The 18,726-nt window shown below is 44.3% G+C and overlaps 1 protein-coding gene across 6 annotated transcripts in view; it reads right to left on the bottom strand.

The window, feature by feature from the left end:
• Window positions 1–855: 855 nt before the first annotated feature.
• EVL (Enah/Vasp-like) overlaps window positions 856–18,726 on the bottom strand; it is a 118,083-nt gene continuing 100,212 nt past the window's right edge. For 2 of the 6 annotated variants that reach the window (XM_038136949.1, XM_038136948.1), the window contains exons 5-14: window positions 16,870–16,931; window positions 12,588–12,817; window positions 11,818–11,939; window positions 8,747–8,807; window positions 6,715–6,781; window positions 5,374–5,440; window positions 5,207–5,269; window positions 2,955–3,021; window positions 2,523–2,580; window positions 859–1,463 (exon numbers count right to left, since the gene is read on the bottom strand). In XM_038136949.1, coding sequence (XP_037992877.1) covers window positions 1,426–1,463; window positions 2,523–2,580; window positions 2,955–3,021; window positions 5,207–5,269; window positions 5,374–5,440; window positions 6,715–6,781; window positions 8,747–8,807; window positions 11,818–11,939; window positions 12,588–12,817; window positions 16,870–16,931 — 835 coding nt within the window. In that variant the 3' untranslated portion in view covers window positions 859–1,425. Of the gene's footprint in view, window positions 1,464–2,522; window positions 2,581–2,954; window positions 3,022–5,206; window positions 5,270–5,373; window positions 5,441–6,714; window positions 6,782–8,746; window positions 8,808–11,817; window positions 11,940–12,587; window positions 12,818–16,869; window positions 16,932–18,726 lie in introns of all 6 variants that reach the window. The other 4 variants (XM_038136947.1, XM_038136951.1, XM_038136950.1 and 1 more) reach the window with 4 other exon arrangements.

Here is an 18,726-nt window from a genome sequence, read left to right as displayed (position 1 = left end):
CCTAAAGCTCTAATTGGACAACTAACTCCAATATGCAAATAGACTAGAACTTATAAAAGTGAGAGACCTCATGACCGGTCATCCATTTTTGGGACCATTTTGGGTTCATCTTGGGTGTAGCCCTAGCTGGGCTCTTGTACTGCCCAAGGTGTATCCATAGAAGCCTTTTAATAAATACCTACTTTATTCTTTAACTTTGTTTAGCCTCTGTTCTAGGTCAGCCCTGACAAGGCATCACTCTGGTGGGAAGAATGGCTGTAAAGGAAACAATTTCATGGCCGGGATGATATGACCGGCTATGCACTGTTAAGTGTTCAGTGTCCTGTACCAGTAAAGCTCAAGACTTGCACACCATTAACAAATGACTCCCCTTAAGTCCCTAGTCAGCAGTGCTGTGCCTGGGATTTCAGTTTGCATCCACCTAATACCTTTGGTAGCCTTGTTCTGCATAAACACCTCCCTTTTATTACTGCAAATCTGCAGGAGCACAGATGATGGGACCTGTGCTTTTTTTCAGTGACAGCAGGAGATGTGGTGGCCTGAAAAGAGCCTTAAGCCACTGTCCTTCACTCGCTTTGGCAAAACATTGCTGAGGTTGTGGCAGCCTGACTGCAGGACGTGGTGCTCAGCCAGCCATGTGAGCGGGCTGGGCAGGTGAGGGCCACGTCTGCCCATGAGAGAAGGCAGGGATGCTGCGCTGCACCAGCCACAAGGCACTCCGGCTCTCTCCTCGTGCTCTGCAGTGCAGGAGGCAGAGCTGCCACCCCACAGTGAGTCTCAGTCACCCTCCTCTTACCACCAAGTGACACAGAAGCGCAGGAACTGAAGGGACAAATGAAACAAAGAAAGGCAGGGCCGTGTGGACAATAAACAGTTTATTACCAATATGAACACAGATACTGTGATGCACTGACGTACCATTTTTAAATATTGTGATAACTCTGAGACAAAGAACTTGTTGGCTGACAACTAAACATGTCTCTTTCTTCTGGTGATGCCTCAATACATTTCTGTTGGCAAAGGATCTTCATTTACATTGCAGACTACTAGTAAAATTACTTTGAAGTCATCTATCAAAAGCAAATGGTTCACGTGTGTTCTTATCTACTACTAAAAAGAAAGGTAATACATTTAAATAAGCAAATACAAAATACAAAAAAGGCTGACAAATCCAATGTGCGGTGTCAGATGAAATCTAAAAAATCCAGAAATTTAAAATTTAATAATCTTTAGATTAAGACTTGTAAAATGAAGCGAATCCAAGGCAGCAGCAAGCTTCAAAGTGTGCTGAGTCTGCTAATAAAAAGGGTGTAAGAACAAAGACAGTGCCGGTGTCCTCTCTCACCATCTTGCATGACCTTGGTACACTTAGAAATGATCCAATCTTCCTAGCATTCTTAGTACCGTCCAAATGCTTTGCAATCATTATGTTGTACTGATTCTACTCAACTCCTGCCGTATGGCTAGAAAACCAAACCAGAGAGTTAGTGCATAATGTTACATCCAGAGTGATGGAAAACGCTAAAAGTGCAGAGGCTGCAGAAAGTACACGCTGGTAAAAGGATGAGTGGAGGGTAAAAGGATGAGTAAGGGGAAGCAGTCAGCTGCTGGCTTGCAAACTGCAGTACTGCTGTGAGAAGTTGCATCTGTGGTGTATGTGAATGCCTCATATTGCACTGGAATGAACTAGGGAGGCTCTGAGGGCCAAGCTGCTGGGACAGTAGCGTATGGACAAGGGTCTCTCCAACTGCAAACTGCCTCGGAGGTTTGTGAGCACACAGATCTAGGGTAAGGGCACAGGGAATGGATTTCAGCTGTCTTACAGTCTCCTCTTTTTCCCCTTCCCTGTGACTCTAAGGTGGGGAGTGTAGGGTGTGGACATGCATCTTCGTATGCCCTAATGTGGCCTTCAAATGGGAATTCTGCTGTGCATTTCCATAATGGCTCTGAAAAATACCTTCAGTTGTAAACTGCAGAGCAATTATAAAAAAGTACTGATACATTTGGTACAGCTGCTGTACTTTTCAATGTATTATAACAACATGTGGCTATTTGGAAAGCTGTAATCGAGTGAAGGTCTGAAATAACTCTTCAAGCATAGGAAACCTACAGAAAATTTTTGGGAAGGATTTTCAGTTAGCTTCCTTTGTCCCCTTCTCATCCCGGTCCTGTGTGGCCAGCAAGTTACAAGTGAATTTCACGCTTGCTGATTGTGATAAATTGATGTGCCATGGGCTACAGGCAGGCCCTTTCTCACCCTCCCAACCTGTGAGAAACACCAGCCAGCAAATTTCTCATAGGCTGGTGGCAAAAATGCTCATCAACAGCAGAAAAGAGGATGTAAATGCAGTGTTATGGTCAGAGCTCAGATAAGGTAGATGCTTGTTCTTTAAATGTGTGTATAAATCAGAGCTGTTCAGAGAAGTCTGAAAACACCAGGGAACTCTCTGCAGTTCCTATCATCTTATCTATGGAAAATCAGTCATAAAGATGAGAAAAATAATAATTTTTCTCTTTCTTACCATCAATTATCTCCTCTTTCACTTTGTGTAACTCTCTTACAACTTCCTCCAATATTTCCTGATGAGACAAAACACAAGTCAGCTGCTCAGAATTTCCTTCTAACTGGTGGAAGAAAATGCAAGTTTAACATGGTTGTGATTGTCCCCCACCTCCATTGGTCAGAGCCTAGCATTGCTAACAGCTACGTCTGCACTCCCAGGCACGGATGCAGAGGAAGCTGGCATATTTACTTGCACATTTCTGTGCTGACGTAAGGATGAAATAGCAGTGAGATTGTGCTCTCTTGCTGCTCACCAGCTAGCCCTTCCCTAGGCGCCTAGTTACGGAGGAAATCAGAAGACTGAACAGCCATTTTGCTTGTACAGCGCATGCATGGGGGAAAATGGGTAGCTTGCCGAACCTCTAAAAGTGCCAATGACATTTTCACTCACCTGTTTCATTCGATCAAAATCTAAGGCATCCATAGCCACATCATTGCTGCTGCTCACTGGCTTCATCCTTGAGAAATGGAAGAAAAGCATAAAAAAAGCCAGTCAGTTTCCTGCAATGTGTGCTAAGCTGCACCCACCTGATAGTGTGGATGAAATCCACCCCAGAGCAGGAGCACCTGTGCTCAAGTGCTGGACAGGAGGCTCCCTATTGTGCTGCTCAGGAATATTTGGCAGCCAGAGAGCAGCACTGCTCCTGTATGCACAACCTGACCCTCAAAGATGCTGTGAATTTATTTATTTATTTATTTAGGTGTTGGGAATCTCAACGATTTCAGATTAGAAAATGCTGAGGGGATAAAGCCCGTTGAACACTGTGTTTTATTACAGCATTTGTAATTTGCAAGCTACATATCTGGTTTTCTCTCACAGTCCCTTTTCTGTACAGCAGCCCTGTCCTTGCAACCTAGGCTTTCACTGAGTGCTACAGTAATAGTAGGTTACAGCTTAGAAAAATATTATTGGGAAAATAATAACCCTAATCCTTTCCTTGGAAGACTTCCCTGAGTCAAGTGTGGCTTGTTGATAGTGTTATGTATCACAGTCATTTTTTATTGACTCAGAAACAAAACCAGTCTGGCCTTAATGGCTAGTGCACCTGAGTGTTATCAGTCTTTCTGCATGGTATTAGTCAGTGGGCTGAGCCATGATGACATCTGATAAAATAAATTAAGGAACTAGAAGCCGTTTGCCTTGCTCTTTTAATCAGTAACTCTAAAACATTTAAGAAACTAACCATGCTATACAAAGGCTTTAAATAACTTTGCCATCATCTTTAAGCTCAACCCAGGGGCTGGTGGAGATGCTGCTGGTCCTGAGGGTTGCTTGGTCTTGCAATCCTTCCTTGGGAAATCTTGACATGTGTCCTACCATCTCACAGCTAAGGGAGTTAAGAAAGATTCAAATGCCATCAAACTGATCAGGAATGGAAACAGGTCACCACGGAGAGCTTTAGAAACTGCCCTGCTTCCCCCACAGAAGTCTTTTACGCAAGCACTACTACTACTGAGTTCTACTCCAGGTGCTAAATTAGGAAACCATTTTTTCCCACTGAACTCCTCTTCCTGGGATGCAATGCCATTATAAAAGACAGCTACTGAAATGTGATGGCTGCTTTAAATAGCTCATGTTTCATTCCCATTTCCAAGGGGGAAGAATGGTCTTTTCCTATCTATTTGAAGCTCACGTATTTCCTAGAACCAACATGTTTCACTGGTTTTAGGAGAGCTGGCAAAACTATACTTTGCTATAGTAACACTGATGCATCCCTCTGAATGTTTGGGCAGAACATGTTACAGCATTTTAAACAAAGCAGCAAGTATGTTCAGATAGTTGCCATTGGCAACTTACCTCTCTCCAGACTATCAGCACTGTCGTATACCTAACAATGTAAAATAAGTGACATCTCTTTGCAGTAAATACTGCATTTTAACATTTCAACATTTGTAAGCCTGTGTTCTGCCTCCTTATTCAGCTTATCCATCCATCTCAGTGTCCAGTAACACCGGATGCTCCTGGACCAGCATGGGAAGAAAGCCTCTCTAGCTGTCCAACATCAAACTTTATGATTAAAAACATGGGTGCTGATCCTGAAGCTTGGCTATTCAAACTATTAGGCTTCTTGGCTTTCTACACCTGCTGGTTTCTGTACCCCATGTGTCTGAAAGATCTATCTGTGGTGGGGCCTTTTTACATCTTGATTTTATTACCAAGTTTCACTCTCCATTCTTATGCACCCACTGCGGTTGCATGGGTAGAAGAATAACTTCCCTTATCCCAGCTGCAAGCTCTTCAGATCATTTCTGCTTTTGCTTTTTAATCTCTGCAGAGGTTGAGCAATGAAAGCTTCACCTATTGGCAGGGTCACCATGAACCTGCTGTAGAAAGATGGTCCAAAATGTGATTTCCACATGGCACAGCACTGCCAGACCCGTGTCTCTGACTCCCCCACACACATGGATGGTTTAAGTGCTGGTTCCAGCGTGATTAACATCTGTAATGCCCAAGTGAGCAGGGGGCTGCTTCCATGGAACAAAGCTCTGACATGACACCTTCACACTTGGTGCAGCGACAGACGAAGCAGATTGCAAGAGAATGAGTAAAAGATGCGGCAGAAGACGAGCACTAGTGCTGAATGATGGGATGAGCCAAAGGACAAGCCAAGACAGTTAAGAAGCCAGGCAGTTAGCCAGTACCTAGAAGACACGTGGGATTGTGTGGGGCTCTTAGCTTCACAGCTCTTCACCACTGATGGATTTCTACAGCAATGGAATGAAACGAGACATGAGTCGTGCGCGTGCCACAGGGACAGCATGACCATCCCGCCTGCTGGCCGGCCCCAGGGACACCCCATGCAGCTCACCTAGAGAGTAATGAAGATACAGGCTTCTCAACAGAATTGCTCCTTTCCCATGGCTTCTTCCCAGAGTCTGAAAAACAAACACGAAAAGGTAGTTTATTATTATTGCTCTAAAAATAAAATTATCCTGACATTGATTGTCTTGTACAGTTGCTTTCTTTCTGTGAGGATGAGTGACTTAGGAGAAGAACCAGGAAACTGAGATTGCTGAATGAGTGCATTTGCCTACCTTATTGGGAAAGCATTAGCAAAAATCTGCTCAGTGATCCCTTTAATTAGGGACCACATAGTTAAACAATACTAAAAAGAAATGGAAGTGGAACAGCAGGAGGAAAAGCATAAATAATTTCTATTAGGAAATACAGGCTAATTGCTGCAAGGCTTACTTTATTCGGTACAATATTTATTTATATTTTAAATTAAGAAGTCTTAGGTTTTTTGTCTGCATAGTTGACAGAAAATGTGGGTGTATGTAAAAAAGGCTCACTATGCAAATCTCCACAAAGAATTTATTTAATGTTGTGTGTGCTTCTAACTCACAGAACATTCCCAAAAAGCTATACCATATAACCCTCGTTGCTAAAAGTGCTTCCTATCATCCCAGTCTCCTAAAATGAACTGTTGTAGAGATTTGATAACTTTATATACAAGGATTTGCTCCTCTGTGAGGTCCTAAAAAGCCTTTAAAAAGAATTACAGGCACTCCCAGGAAATCTCTAGATCTCATTTGCATACACCTTTCTCCTGGCTTCCTCCCCTTCCCTTGCAAAGCACACAAGTCATGGCTTTGTTCCAAAAGGAAGCTGGAATGGTTAAATAGTCATTCCCTTGGGAGAGATTTCTCTCAGTGTGTGTGAAAGCCAAGACTGATGCAGGGATGAATGTGATTGCTTGCAGCTCATCTACTCAGATACAGTTATTTTAATTAATTTTAGGAAAAACAATTTAATCTGAGAACTCTCAGGATCAGCCTTATTACAACAAACTAAATAGTAGTTTGACATCCAAACCCCAACTGTATAGATCAGGACATCTACACTACAAAAAGTAAAATAATACAGCTTTTTTCTCTTAAAAGATTTCGCTGTGTAATGTTGAAGACACAGATCCTCAGCTACATGTCTAACTAAACTGTCTTGCAATTTTCTTGACTGTGAAGCATATAAAAGCAGTAATTTCTTGCTGAATACAGCTTTTAAAATCACAGGTGTTTGGGAATTTTTCTGTTAGTTACTGTTAGTTTCTGCACTCAGAAGTAGGATAATGAATCCAGAGTCTAGAGGTGGTGGAGAAGACTAGATTAAGAAGACAACTACAATGCCAGTAGTTCAACTTAATTAATACCTGATGAATTTTGCTGCTGCTGGGCAGAACCTCGTGTACTAGTTGAAGGAGAGGTGCTAGCATCATCCTACAAAGAGAAAAAAAGGACATTACTCAGTTTTAGGGATGAAGTGCAGAGTCCTCTTCTACTCTGGAGGCAGCTGCAGCACATGTGGTACAAAAGCAAGTTTCCTCCCTGTCCAACAGGCACTGTTGCCAAGGTATGGGCTCAAGGCCATTTAAACTTTAACTTTCTCACACTGGATGGAAAAATACATCCTTTTTTATTTTAGTTAATGTGGACACCTTCTTGTGATTACACTCAATCACTCTTATCTCTACATACCAAATCAGGTGAAACCACTCTAAAGTGCTGTTGCCTAAATACAAACCATCCACTTCCCAAATTTAGAAACTCTCTGAGATGTGGAAACTGAGCCACCTGAAGGAACTGATGCTACATCCCAGTCTTTCACCCCAAGACATCCACCAGTACCAGAGAGAGGAGTGCAGGTACTAACAGAATGTAACTAAATCAATCAGCACTCCTCTTAAGTAGAAGACTAAACACTTCATCAGAGATTTGGACTCTTTTATCTCAGATTTATGTGTGACAGATCATAAACCATTCATCCATATATTTGGCATGACAATGTTATCTAGCCACCCTCAAAACATGCGCAGGTAAAGCATCAGCTCTGCACTGTAAAATGGAATTGCAGCCAGTTTGAAAGAACATGAAATGTACTCAAGCCGCAAATTAAACAGATGCTCTCTAAAACACTTTCCTGAACAGCTTAGTGCTATTGAAAAGTTTGATTGGGGATATAAACTAATGAAGACTTTCAGCAAGAGAGAATGAGGGACAAAAAGCAGAGGCTGGCAAGTTAGAAGATAGATGGTGCCTTTCATCTTCTAGTGTATGGCTCAAAACCAGCTTTGGGGCAAGATTAAGAGCAATGGTTGCGTAGCGGGTTCAACAGGCAAATTCCATGCTTGAAGCATGCCTCGGACAACATGCAGAAAATAGCTGCTTTTCTCCCTAAAGAGAGAAAAGTGCTTATTCCTGCTCTTCCTACAAACCTTTTTGCTTGGGGCAAGACCTAGATTGTTTTAATGGACTTCCTACTGAACAGCTTTGTCTTTGGAGAGAACATCTCTATGCAGGCGATACGAGGCACACCGAATGCTTTATGACCTTGCAGCTGTGGCAGAAAGCCTTCACGAGGGTACTGGCTAGCAACAGCAATGCTGAATGAGCAGCAGCCTGGAAAAGCACCACACTGGAAAGGGCACAGTGCAAGTCCTGCCCTCTTCTAAAGATCTTCCACACTTTACCAGTTCAACATGCAAAAAAAGTGTTTTCATCTGCATGTTGGACTCAAAATTGCTGCATCAAATTCAGTCTACAGACTGAGTCAAATAAAACCGCTTGTATAACTGCTTTTGAGGAAGAGCAATTAATTGAAGTTCTCCAAAGCTGTCCAAATTCTATCTCAGTTTAGAGTACCTATCATGGTCACACCTTTTGACTCCTGCATGATCTAATGGTTAATACATTGTTTTCCCTTCTTCTACCAGGCACATTCTCTGTGCACTCTGGGGGTCTGAAGTGAGCTGATTCTTGCTTTGCTTGGAAGTTTGCAATCCAAATTTACATTGCAGGGCTGATGGTCTACTTCAGCTTAGCTCAAGCCTCAAATCTAAAATGAGAAACATGAACTTTATTCCAAGTTAACTTGCCAGAAGGTTCAAGGCACCTTCTTACAGGGCAATAACCTCCTGCTCCCCACAACACTAGGATTAGACCATGAAACTCATTAACCTGGTTTAGACAATACCTCCCTATGGATAAATCAGCTGTTCTTGTTTATAGGGTGCTGTTCCCATGAAAGGTGGGAGCAGTTACATTCAGCTTTGGATCAAATGTGCACATCTATCCCTGGGTCAGCACTGCTTGTTATTGCCTGCCAGACACAGTGAATGAGCACAGGGCTTTGGCTTACAAGGAATCTGCAAGAGCACAACAGGGAGGAAGGAGTGTTTCACTCACGTTTTGGCTTTCCTCTTCCTTCTTGTCAGCTGGCTTGTCTGACTGGGAGGCTGCTTTCCTCCTTTGCAAAGGAACAGACAACAGGACACAGTCAACCCTCTAGAAACAATCCTTATGGGAAGACAAGATTCAGGCTTGGGTTGGAGTTACTATTGCTTTAGCTCATCCCAGGGAACATAACAATGGCTGAATGCATTTGGTTGTGTAGGGCTGGGGTGGAGGTGAAGAATCCAGATCCCAGTGATACAACTCAGGGAGAGGGGCAAAATTATGAGGTGGTGTTTAACAGAGGAATGCAGGGTGTGGAGCATAAAGAAATGTGATGAAACAGAGGGAGGAAGCAAAGCTGGGTATGAAACTGGGTGAGAAAAAGATGGCTTCTCTCAAGGATTCAGAAAGTCCTGGGTCCTACACAGGAGGAACAACTCATCCCTTATCAGGGGCTTCTGAGGACCAACCCTGCCCACAGCAGGTGGCTCAGGTGGGTATTGCAGTGATGACACTGCTCTCAGCCAGCTCCAGTCAGTTTGTCACCTGTCCTATATAGCACATCCCTGATCCTGCACAGAGAAAGGGCTGTAGCAGTGCTCGCACATGATGTGAAAACTGTCAAAAAAGCCCTTCAAGCCAGGTTCACCCTCACTGGGAGAGACTGGGCACCATTTCTGCTCAGTCAAGACCCCTTCTTCCCTGCTGGGTGGGAAAGCTCCGGCTGGAGACAAGGAATCAGGAAACCAGCCCATCCACCTGGTTTTCAAGTGCCTTTGGTGAACAACAGGAGATTATTTTTGTCTCAAAACCACTTCAAAGGCAGCAGAGCTCCTGAGCCCTGTAGTCCCAGGACCAGCAGTGTTGGTGCTGCCTGCAGAAGCTGAGTGAGGACCTGAGACCCACACTCATTTCTACTTCCCAAGGAGGGGCAAAACTCTGAGAAGTGGCAAAGAGCTGCAATTCATCCACTGGGGAAAATGGACATGACAGTAAACAAAGATATTGGTTGTTTATATTTGAAAAATACATGATAAAACTTCTTAGGCATTAGCCAAACCGGATGATGAAAAGAAAACCAAATTCTTGATTTTTAAGCCCTGTTTAGGTTCTAAACATTACTCCAGTGGGCTAGGTGCTGAGGCTCTAGAAATCAAATTTCCCATTTTAGACCATTAGGGGAACTGCAGCTCAAGTCTCCAGGTGGACTTTGGTTGTGCTGAACTTTACCCTTACCCTCCTGTGAACACTTCCCTTAGCAGATGGTTTTCTTAAACACCAATCTGACAGGTTTTTCATTTAGTCTTGGTTCTGAGGTGAATAAAATTCAACTCAGGAAAAAAATCTCACTAAGAAAGGCTTCTGAGAAAAGCCTCACTGGATACACAACTTGGAGGACTCGATGAAAATTTGACAAAAAAGCAAACAAACTGAGCAGTATGTGTCTGTAGGACACAATGCTCTGTGGGAATTATTTCCAGATATTTAACTGCATTAATAACTTCACTAAATCAGTAATAATTTTTTGGTCTTTCTCTAATATTTACTTGATTTTTCTAACAAAAATAAGTTGTAATTATTATAAATCTAAGTGAGGGAAATATTTGCCAGGGTGAGAGACCAGTGTTAGATTTATGTCCTGCAACAAACTTAACTGGGCTGGGAGTGACAGTGGTCTGTGGGCTCATTATTCTGTTTGCACTTCAGTCCTGAAGCAAAGGGCTGCTCTCACAGGGCCCACTGAATCTAGAGAGTGGTATTTTATAGCATCTGATCTCTCAGAAATGCTTTCCTCCATTACTTAGCAAGCATTAGACATATTCCCTGTTTCTGAGCATGGGAATTACTGCTCAGAAAAGGGCCTCTGAGATCCCATGCTCATAACTCTGATTTCTGTATTGAACATGCTCAATTTAAAACCAAACCAATATTTGTTTTTTACCTTCTGCTAATAGTAGGCAAGTAAGACAGGTAAGTACAACCTGAAACACAGTGCCAGGTTCTTCCTTTTCCTATGTCATCACACATAAAAAGGAATTTGCAGCCAAAGGAAATCCTCTCTGTGTCAGCTTAGCAGCATGTGCCCAGAATGCACCCTTGAAAGGCACTTGGGTATTTTCAGGTACCTCCATGGCTTTGTGAAGCAAAATTTAGGGGACAACTCTGTTGCTATCAGCTCCCTGGGAAAGGATTTGGAGCTCAGTTATTTTCAGAGTAGAGGTAGCACAATGCTTATGGCAATGCAAGTGCTTTTGTCAAGATACCGGGGGAATTCCACCCCTGGTGGAATTCCTGAAGACACAAGAATACCTGAAGACACAAGATCATAATGCCAAAAGCCATACTGGAGTATACTTTAGACTAGAACCACACAAGTGTGCTGAATTTCTATGTCCAAACACATGAGATGCCCCTTCAGCTTGCTTGCTTGAACAGAGCTAGTTACCCCAGCATCACCAAACCTTGCTTTGCCTGTAGACAACTTCCAGTTAGGGAAGGTCATTCTTGATATAGAGCAGGCCAAGAACCTGTAAAATCTATTAAGAGCTGTCAAGCTATTTTAATTCTAAAAAGAAAGAAAATTATCTATTTGCCATTTTATTCTGCTGGGAACTTTTTAGAGTGTTGCATATTTATTTACTACTTTTCAAAGGATTTCACAAGGTTTTCAAAGAACCCACAGCCCACGTTCAGAATTTCTTCTGAAATGAACAGGACACGGAGGAAAGTTAAAATCAGACTTTTGAGCTGAGAACTGTCTTTATACTAAGACAACATTATTTAAAAACTCCATCTCTGTGCGCCCTACAACTTTACCTACCCTTCATTATTTTATTAATCCTTTTCATTCTCTATTTGTAGTTTAAAAAAATTAAAAATATAGCATCTTACACTAGGAAAAGGCAGCCTATTTTTCCATTGCAACACCTTTTGCATTAAAAGTTGGGCAATACTGGTGACCAACATCTGCAGGACCTGTCAAATTGCAAGGAAACACCTACTGCTAACCACAAAAATGACAGTGCCTTGTTCCACAATTTGTTGCAGATCTCATGGGGCTTACTTGAGGTGTAAGTACAAACCTTTTTGCCAGTAATTTATTCATTTCTTCCATTAGTCCTCCTCCGCCTCCTCCGCTACTTGTTCGATTGGCATCGCTCTTAGAGACCCCACTGGGGCTGGACCCTCCTGAACCATCTTCTGGCTTAAAAGAGAAATCAAGATTGGAATTAATGAAAGGCTTGCTTTACAACCACGCCCTTAATGATTAGTTTTCCAAGTGTTAGGAACAGTGATCACAATCACAGCCCGAAACTAGAGATAGGATGTGTTCTGCCTTGGGAAGAAGACACACAGGAATATTACTAAAACCAAGGCAGATCTGTGTGACACAAATATATGGGCAAATGATTTAAAAACCCACAGTGCTGCTTGTTCATAATTATTTTTATGCACAGTTAAGCAATCCTTACCTAGGTGGACAGCTACTGACCAGACCTCAACAGTCTACACTGGTTTTTTTTCTGTAAGTATAGCGTAGTTTTAACCACTTAAGTGAAAACACTAATGCATAGTACAGTGGTGGACTATGTAGAAGTAGTGAAACCCCGGCAATGTGAGAAGTCACAACCATTTACTAACTCATAGGTTCTGAAGAGAGTAAACTCTACCCAACATTTCCTGCTCAGCTTCATTTGCACTGCAAAATCGCATTTAAATTTTCACCCAATGGTCAGCTGGAGCATGTTTCATCATGTTTCACTCTGGGTTTGCAGACCATTACACCAAGCTGTGCTAGGCTTTCCCGCAACAGAGAAGAGCCCACTGGGGAGTCCCAGTGCCACCTCCTTACCCGCTGAACTCTCCTTAGTTTGGCACCAGCCAGAGCTGCTGCGAGCCCTGACACTGACCCATCTTCAGCGCCAGCGCCCTGGCCCGCGCCAGCTGGCAGTGGCGGCGGTGGAGGGGGTGCAGCTCCCATGGGCGGTGGAGGGACTGGGGGGGGTGGCGGAGGTGGGGGCCCCCCAGATGAAGCAGGGATTACAGCAGCACCACTGGGGTGGCCAGGTGGAAGTGCTGGGCCTGAAATGCAGAGAATAGGAATTAGACGTGAAGCACAATCTCCTCCAGCCCACAGACAAGGTCACGTTCCCACTCCCAGTGCCACGGCCGGCCTCCAGGACAAGGGGTTGATGCAAGGGAGCACCATGCATGTGAAGAGGTGCTTGTATCAATGGCCAGCCAGCTACAGTTGTGTCCTCCTGAAAGACCCTGTCACTGACAGTCTTCTCCCTCAAATTCTCCCTGGCTGGGCTAGGGTTTCGTTCTGTGTCAGAATCAGAACACAGACAATGCTTTCCAGTTCATAAGTTGCACATTCTTCTCCATCTGCCACAGCTTTCTGTACTGAGATAATAAACTCCACTTTGGTTGACATCAGCTTTTCAGAAGAATTGTGGGCTACAGTGACACATCCTCATTTCTGTCATGCAGAAGGTGTGTGGCCACAGCCAGTTTTGCAGAATAACCAGGGCAGACACCAGCTCCAAGTACCCTGAGGTTCTGCAAAGCTCCTCTCAGCGGCAGCCCGTTGGAAGGGCTGATGGTGGTAACTCCATTGCAGTGTTTCACCTGTCTGTAACAGGTCAGCTGGAAAAATACACCTCCCCAAGGGTATTTCCCCTTGTACACTGTCAGAACAGGCTGCTCTTGGTATGTATTCACAGCTTCAGTTGTTCAGTAAGTGTTACTTTGAGAGACAGGTGGGTTTTGACTGAGAAATATTTGGAAACCATATTTAACATTAACAGCTTGTTTTTCTTCTTATCTAGGTTTTTCTTATAATATTGCCTGATTTCTGTGGTTACTTCTGCCATTATTTCCCACTCCCAATTCCATTCTTGAAATGAACCATAGCTGCTCTTAGAAATACTTCAAACATTTCAAGCCCTCTTTCGTTCATGAACACAATAGTTAGTAATTCATTGTGGGTACATTTAATTGTAATTGCAAAACTACACCCACCTAATTAGAGGGCAGCCTCAGGCAAAAATTGAACTGAGTCAAAATAATGGAGTGATGTGAGTTTAAAATAACTGTATTGAACTAACTGGATTTCAAGGACTTACATCAGCTGAAGGACTGAGCCTCGAGTGGTTACAGTAATACTTTTAGCAGAAAGTAAATGTCTTAGTTTTCTTCCTTTTTTAGGCACACCACTTTAGCACTATATGTGGTTATAAACCTGAATAGATCCAAGTCACAAAACATATGCTCTGAATTGAAAATAGGCATTGCTTGCAAATTGTTCTCACTCCACAGGCTTCATTTTAGACAGGCACGAGAAATCAAGACCTTATACAAAGTGGCCAGACCCAAGCCCTTGATCAGCCTTCAATGAGAAAGGTTTGCTGGAATAGTTACAGTGACAAGCCCACAACTATACATGCAGTGAATACCAGGAACAGAGTTTCTTGAATTAAATAAATTGCACAACCACAGGGAATTCTGAGTATCTTAAACAAAATCCATGTTCTATGTTTCACTGGTAACAGAAATACCACTTAACAAAAAGAGTAAAGTCCCAACCGCTACGAATATTCCTACACAGACAAGAAACCTACCACAGACCTGGCCTCCAGCTTCAGAAGAGCCCATCTCCTATGTTTGGACCAGCTTAAAACAGGTTCTATATGAAGGTCTTTGAAACAATTTGACTCTGCTAAATGACAAAAATCTCAGTCTGGGATAATACAGTAGGAATATGCATTGCAACAACCCAGCTACAGGGTCCTGATTCTGTAATTCTTACTTTTTGCCTGGTACCTGGACTAGTCTGGAGCGATTTTGATATTTTTCCACTCCAGTTCCAGAAATCACATACAGCAGCAGCAGCTTTGGGTCTCTCAGCCCTTTTTCTCCTGGTCAGGGGCAGTGCCAAGCAGGCTTTTTGAACAGGTGACAGCTGAGGCTTTACAGAGGTTGCAACTCATTCAAAATCAGTACTTACTCAAGTGGGCAATGGCTGATGATGTCATGTAAGGAGGGGTCCTCCTGGGCACAGCCACCTCAGACACAGCAGCGTGAGGGGGAGGCAATGGAAGACAGTGTGACACGGGCTGGCACCACTGCTGCGCAGGACAAGATGACAAATGGGAGGATGGGGAGGGAGCCTGGCCAGAGGAGCTGGGGGGGCTGGCGATGGTGGGCAGCGGGGAGCAGGGTGCAGCTCCTAGGTGTGGAAAGAAGGACCCATCCACACTTTTCACCTGGGTTCCAGGGGGGCCTAAAACATTTTGTTCTTCAGGATGGCCGTTCAGGGGTACGTTTGCCGAGGTCTCCCACCCTGCTTTATCTGTGGGTGCCTTGACCCTGTCAGGTGGGACAGGAATCATGGGCAGGATGGTGGGACCACGTGGCTGCAGGACATCACCCCTCTGCAGAGATGGTGCATTTGTGGCAGAGGGAGAAGAAGACTGAGGAGAGCCAGAAAGAGAAGAGCCCCTGAGAGGCTGGGGAGAGGGAAAGTGGGAAGGATGGAGAGGCGGTGGAGACAGCGAGGTTCTCCTGATGCCTGGCATGACAGTCCTGCCATTTGGGCAGGGTGGAGGGGAGGAACCTGGGGCTGTTGGCAGCTCAGAGGCCGAGTGCCTGTGCAGGAACTGCGGGGGCTCTCTGGCTCTCCGCTGGGCCAGGAAAGGAGACTGACCAGCGGGCTCAGGGACAACGGGTGCTGAAGAGACAGCGCTGGCTTGAGGTAGTGGGGGGAGCACAACACCAGAGGCAGGAGCACCGCAGTTAATAGAGGTAGGAGGAGGAGACTGGGGATGAGAGGGGGGAGAGCATATGCTTGGTTGAAGGGTGGAAACTAAAAGAACAGAAAAGACAAAAGAATAAGGTGGGTACACAGGAAGGAATGAAACCAAGGCAAAGTGGAACGGAGGAAAAGGAACCGTGAAGTAAACGCAAACAGAAACTCAAACAAAGCCAAGAGGAGATGGTACAGGCACCAGCTTGGGGATTTCCAGCCCTCAGCAGAACTGGAGGGGTGTGCAGAGCAGAACCCTGGCAGCACGGGATGGGCTGCATGCTCTGGTGCCAGTGAGGCTCCTCCAAACCCCACGTGAATCTGAGTCAGGATCACGAGCATCACCTTTGCACCAGGGACAGGTGCAAGGGACATGCTGAACACAGAGGTGGCCACCTTGTAGGCAGAGAGGGAACAGCCAGCAGCCCCTAGGAGCCATGTCCCATTCCTTGTGGATGCCAAGGCAGGATTTTGGCTAAGCTCCCTATACAGAACAGCACACAGCTGAAACAAGAGTCCAACTCTTTCTGTCACCAAAGGCGCGTGTGTGTGTCTGAGCTGGTTTCTAGTCAAAAGGTTTAACAGCTGAGGAAAAACTTTTCCCTTATGTGGCCAGGTAAACTGAAAAAAACTTGCCCAAATCCAAAGCCCAGACACAAGATGGCCATCTTGGCTTGCTTGTTCTGCCTCCTTTCAAAGAGGCAAAGCCATACTTTGTAGCTATAAACTATTCCTGTCATCTCCTCTTTCAGTTTAGTGCAACTTAATACGCTATAGAAGATTTTTGTAAGCTCATTAAATATATATATTTTTCCATTAAGTTCACAGAAGCCTTCATGATCACAATATCCCCAGTGAAGAGCATCTAGAGCTGTATCTTCCTCTGTGCTGTAGTTTGTTTTGTGCTGCTGAGCAATGGGGAGTGCCTGAGCACATGCAGCACATCAACCCCTTTGTGCTGACATCCCCTGGAAACATGGAATCACTCTTGAGCTGGCTGTGCTTCCCGCTCTCCTCAGGGGTGTGGAAGAAGCATGGTCAGCCCCCTTGGTACACCCAAGGTAAAATGCCCTTCAGCTGTACAAGTTTTGCCAAGTGCAAAAGCTGCCTAGCTCCACCTGCATGCCTCAGACCTGAGCCCCTGCAAAACAACACAACCATGCCCAAATGCACGGATGTCTCTAGCTGAAATCTAATCTTTAAAATGTAACTGTAACGATAGCCACTTTCAGCGATCTAGCTTTTGTACAACACCCCGCAAACCCCAACAGCAGCAAGAGGAGACAGTCAGAGAGAGCAGACTGTATCTGCTTGATTTGATACGTGCCTGTGGTAGAGGTTCTTCTTTCCAGGGATTCCTGGCGCTGTTGCTGTTGCTCCATCACTTGTCTAAAACAGCAATGAAAAAAACTCTGGTCATTAGATATTCCTTATCATTTTGAGTAAAAGCTTTATACCCTGAGAAGCACTGTGTGTCTGGGAAGGGAGCTGATCCCAGGAGATGGAGCTGGGTCTGATTTCCCTTGCCCTGGCCGCAGCAGAGCCGGTTCACACATTGGGAAGCTCAACCAGGACATAGCCCTGCATGCACTGAACACTGCAGGGGCTGGCTGATCCATTTAAGGTAACTCCTCAGTGGCTCTGCACAAGGAATAGGCAGTGCCCAATGCCCAGGAGAGCACAGCAAACACGCATGCTGTTAACCTGAAGTGTGTGAGCACTGCAAGGAAACAGTATGTGGCTTCCCACATAAAATCACAGAATCATGCATTGGATAAGGTTGGAAGGGAGGACTGGAGGCCACCTGGTCAAACCTCCCTGCTCAAGAATGATCCTCTGGAGGACACAATCCCCAGGATTCTGTTGAGACAGCTTTTGAATATCTCCAGGGAAGGAACTATTCAAAATGACACAGTCCAGAATCTTTTATGGATCAGGAGCCCAAAGCACTTGGAGAATATTAGCCTACTAGAATGAAAATCATAGCAAAGCTTCATCTGTGTTTTGGTGCTGACTGCACAAAGCCTCTGTTGTCCAGGTGCACATCCAAGCCTGTTTTGGCACTGGCCAGTCCAGCTGACAGCCCCAGCACAGCTGTCCTGTGGCTCCGGCAGCCCCAGCACCGCTGTGCTCCCTCTGCAAACCCCGATCACAGCTCGGCACTGCTGCTCGTCTGGCACCTTCCCCGAGGAGCTGCCAGCTCCCGAGTGCCCAGGCCTGGTGTCCAGCAGGGACAGGCTGGGGACAGCTCTGCAGGGATGTGCAGTTCCAAGGGCCCATCAGCAGAGTCTGCTCTTGCACGCTGGACTGCTCCTGACCCCTGCCACAAACCCACCCTCACTTGGCTCCTCCTCAAAAACCTGATAGCTAAAAAACAGACTGCTTGCCAGGCTTCTTGGCAAGTGCATGGATATGGACTAAAGAGTTCAACAATATTAAAACACAATTCTGAATTTAGCCTGCTGAAGCACTTGGTAATAAAGTTTATTACTATTTTCCTCTGCAGTTTCCAGGTCAAATTTGCCTTAGTTAGTTTCATTTATCTTTAGACCAGTCTTCACTGCACAGTTTTCTCTTTTCTCAACAGCTTTACTTCATGGTCTGTACAGTAAAGCAAGCTCAACGCTAAGCAACATTTCTATTTTGACTCCTTGCACAGTATTTTAAGACACCTTCCTGTTACATCTTTACTTGTACTTTCCAGAGTTGGCAATGCTGAGCAATTCTATCTTATTTATATACCAACAGAAGCTTTTAAAGTAAAAAATAGTCCATAAAAATAAAGTTATGTGGAAAATAAAGAATATTTTAATTTGCAAAACAAATTTTCCGTGTTTCATATCTAGTTCAATATATGGTAAAGGAAAATACATTATTTTACTGTGGAGAGATCAATCCTAAAGTGGTTTTATGATCAGGACATGCAATCCATGCATTTTCTATAATACTGCAGGTTCCTGAGAAAATTACTGTATGTGCAAAGGTGAATGACTTTTGAGAAAGTCTTAGTTGGTTGATTCAACTGGTGTCATTTAAGCTATGACACTTTAAAGCAAATAAATATAAATCTTTACTTCAATGCATACCCTAACTCTTTCTTGATTGTTATGGATGCAACAGCATAAACTGCACTGCTAAAATTTCAATTGTTAACACATGTATGAAGAATTTCCTGAACATACTG

The sequence above is a fragment of the Motacilla alba genome, chromosome 5, assembly GCF_015832195.1.
Source record: "Motacilla alba alba isolate MOTALB_02 chromosome 5, Motacilla_alba_V1.0_pri, whole genome shotgun sequence".
In the NCBI taxonomy this organism is placed as follows: Eukaryota; Metazoa; Chordata; class Aves; order Passeriformes; family Motacillidae; genus Motacilla; species Motacilla alba.
The sequence above is the reverse complement of the archived record's forward strand: the minus strand, read 5'-3'. Positions and strand labels throughout refer to the sequence as shown.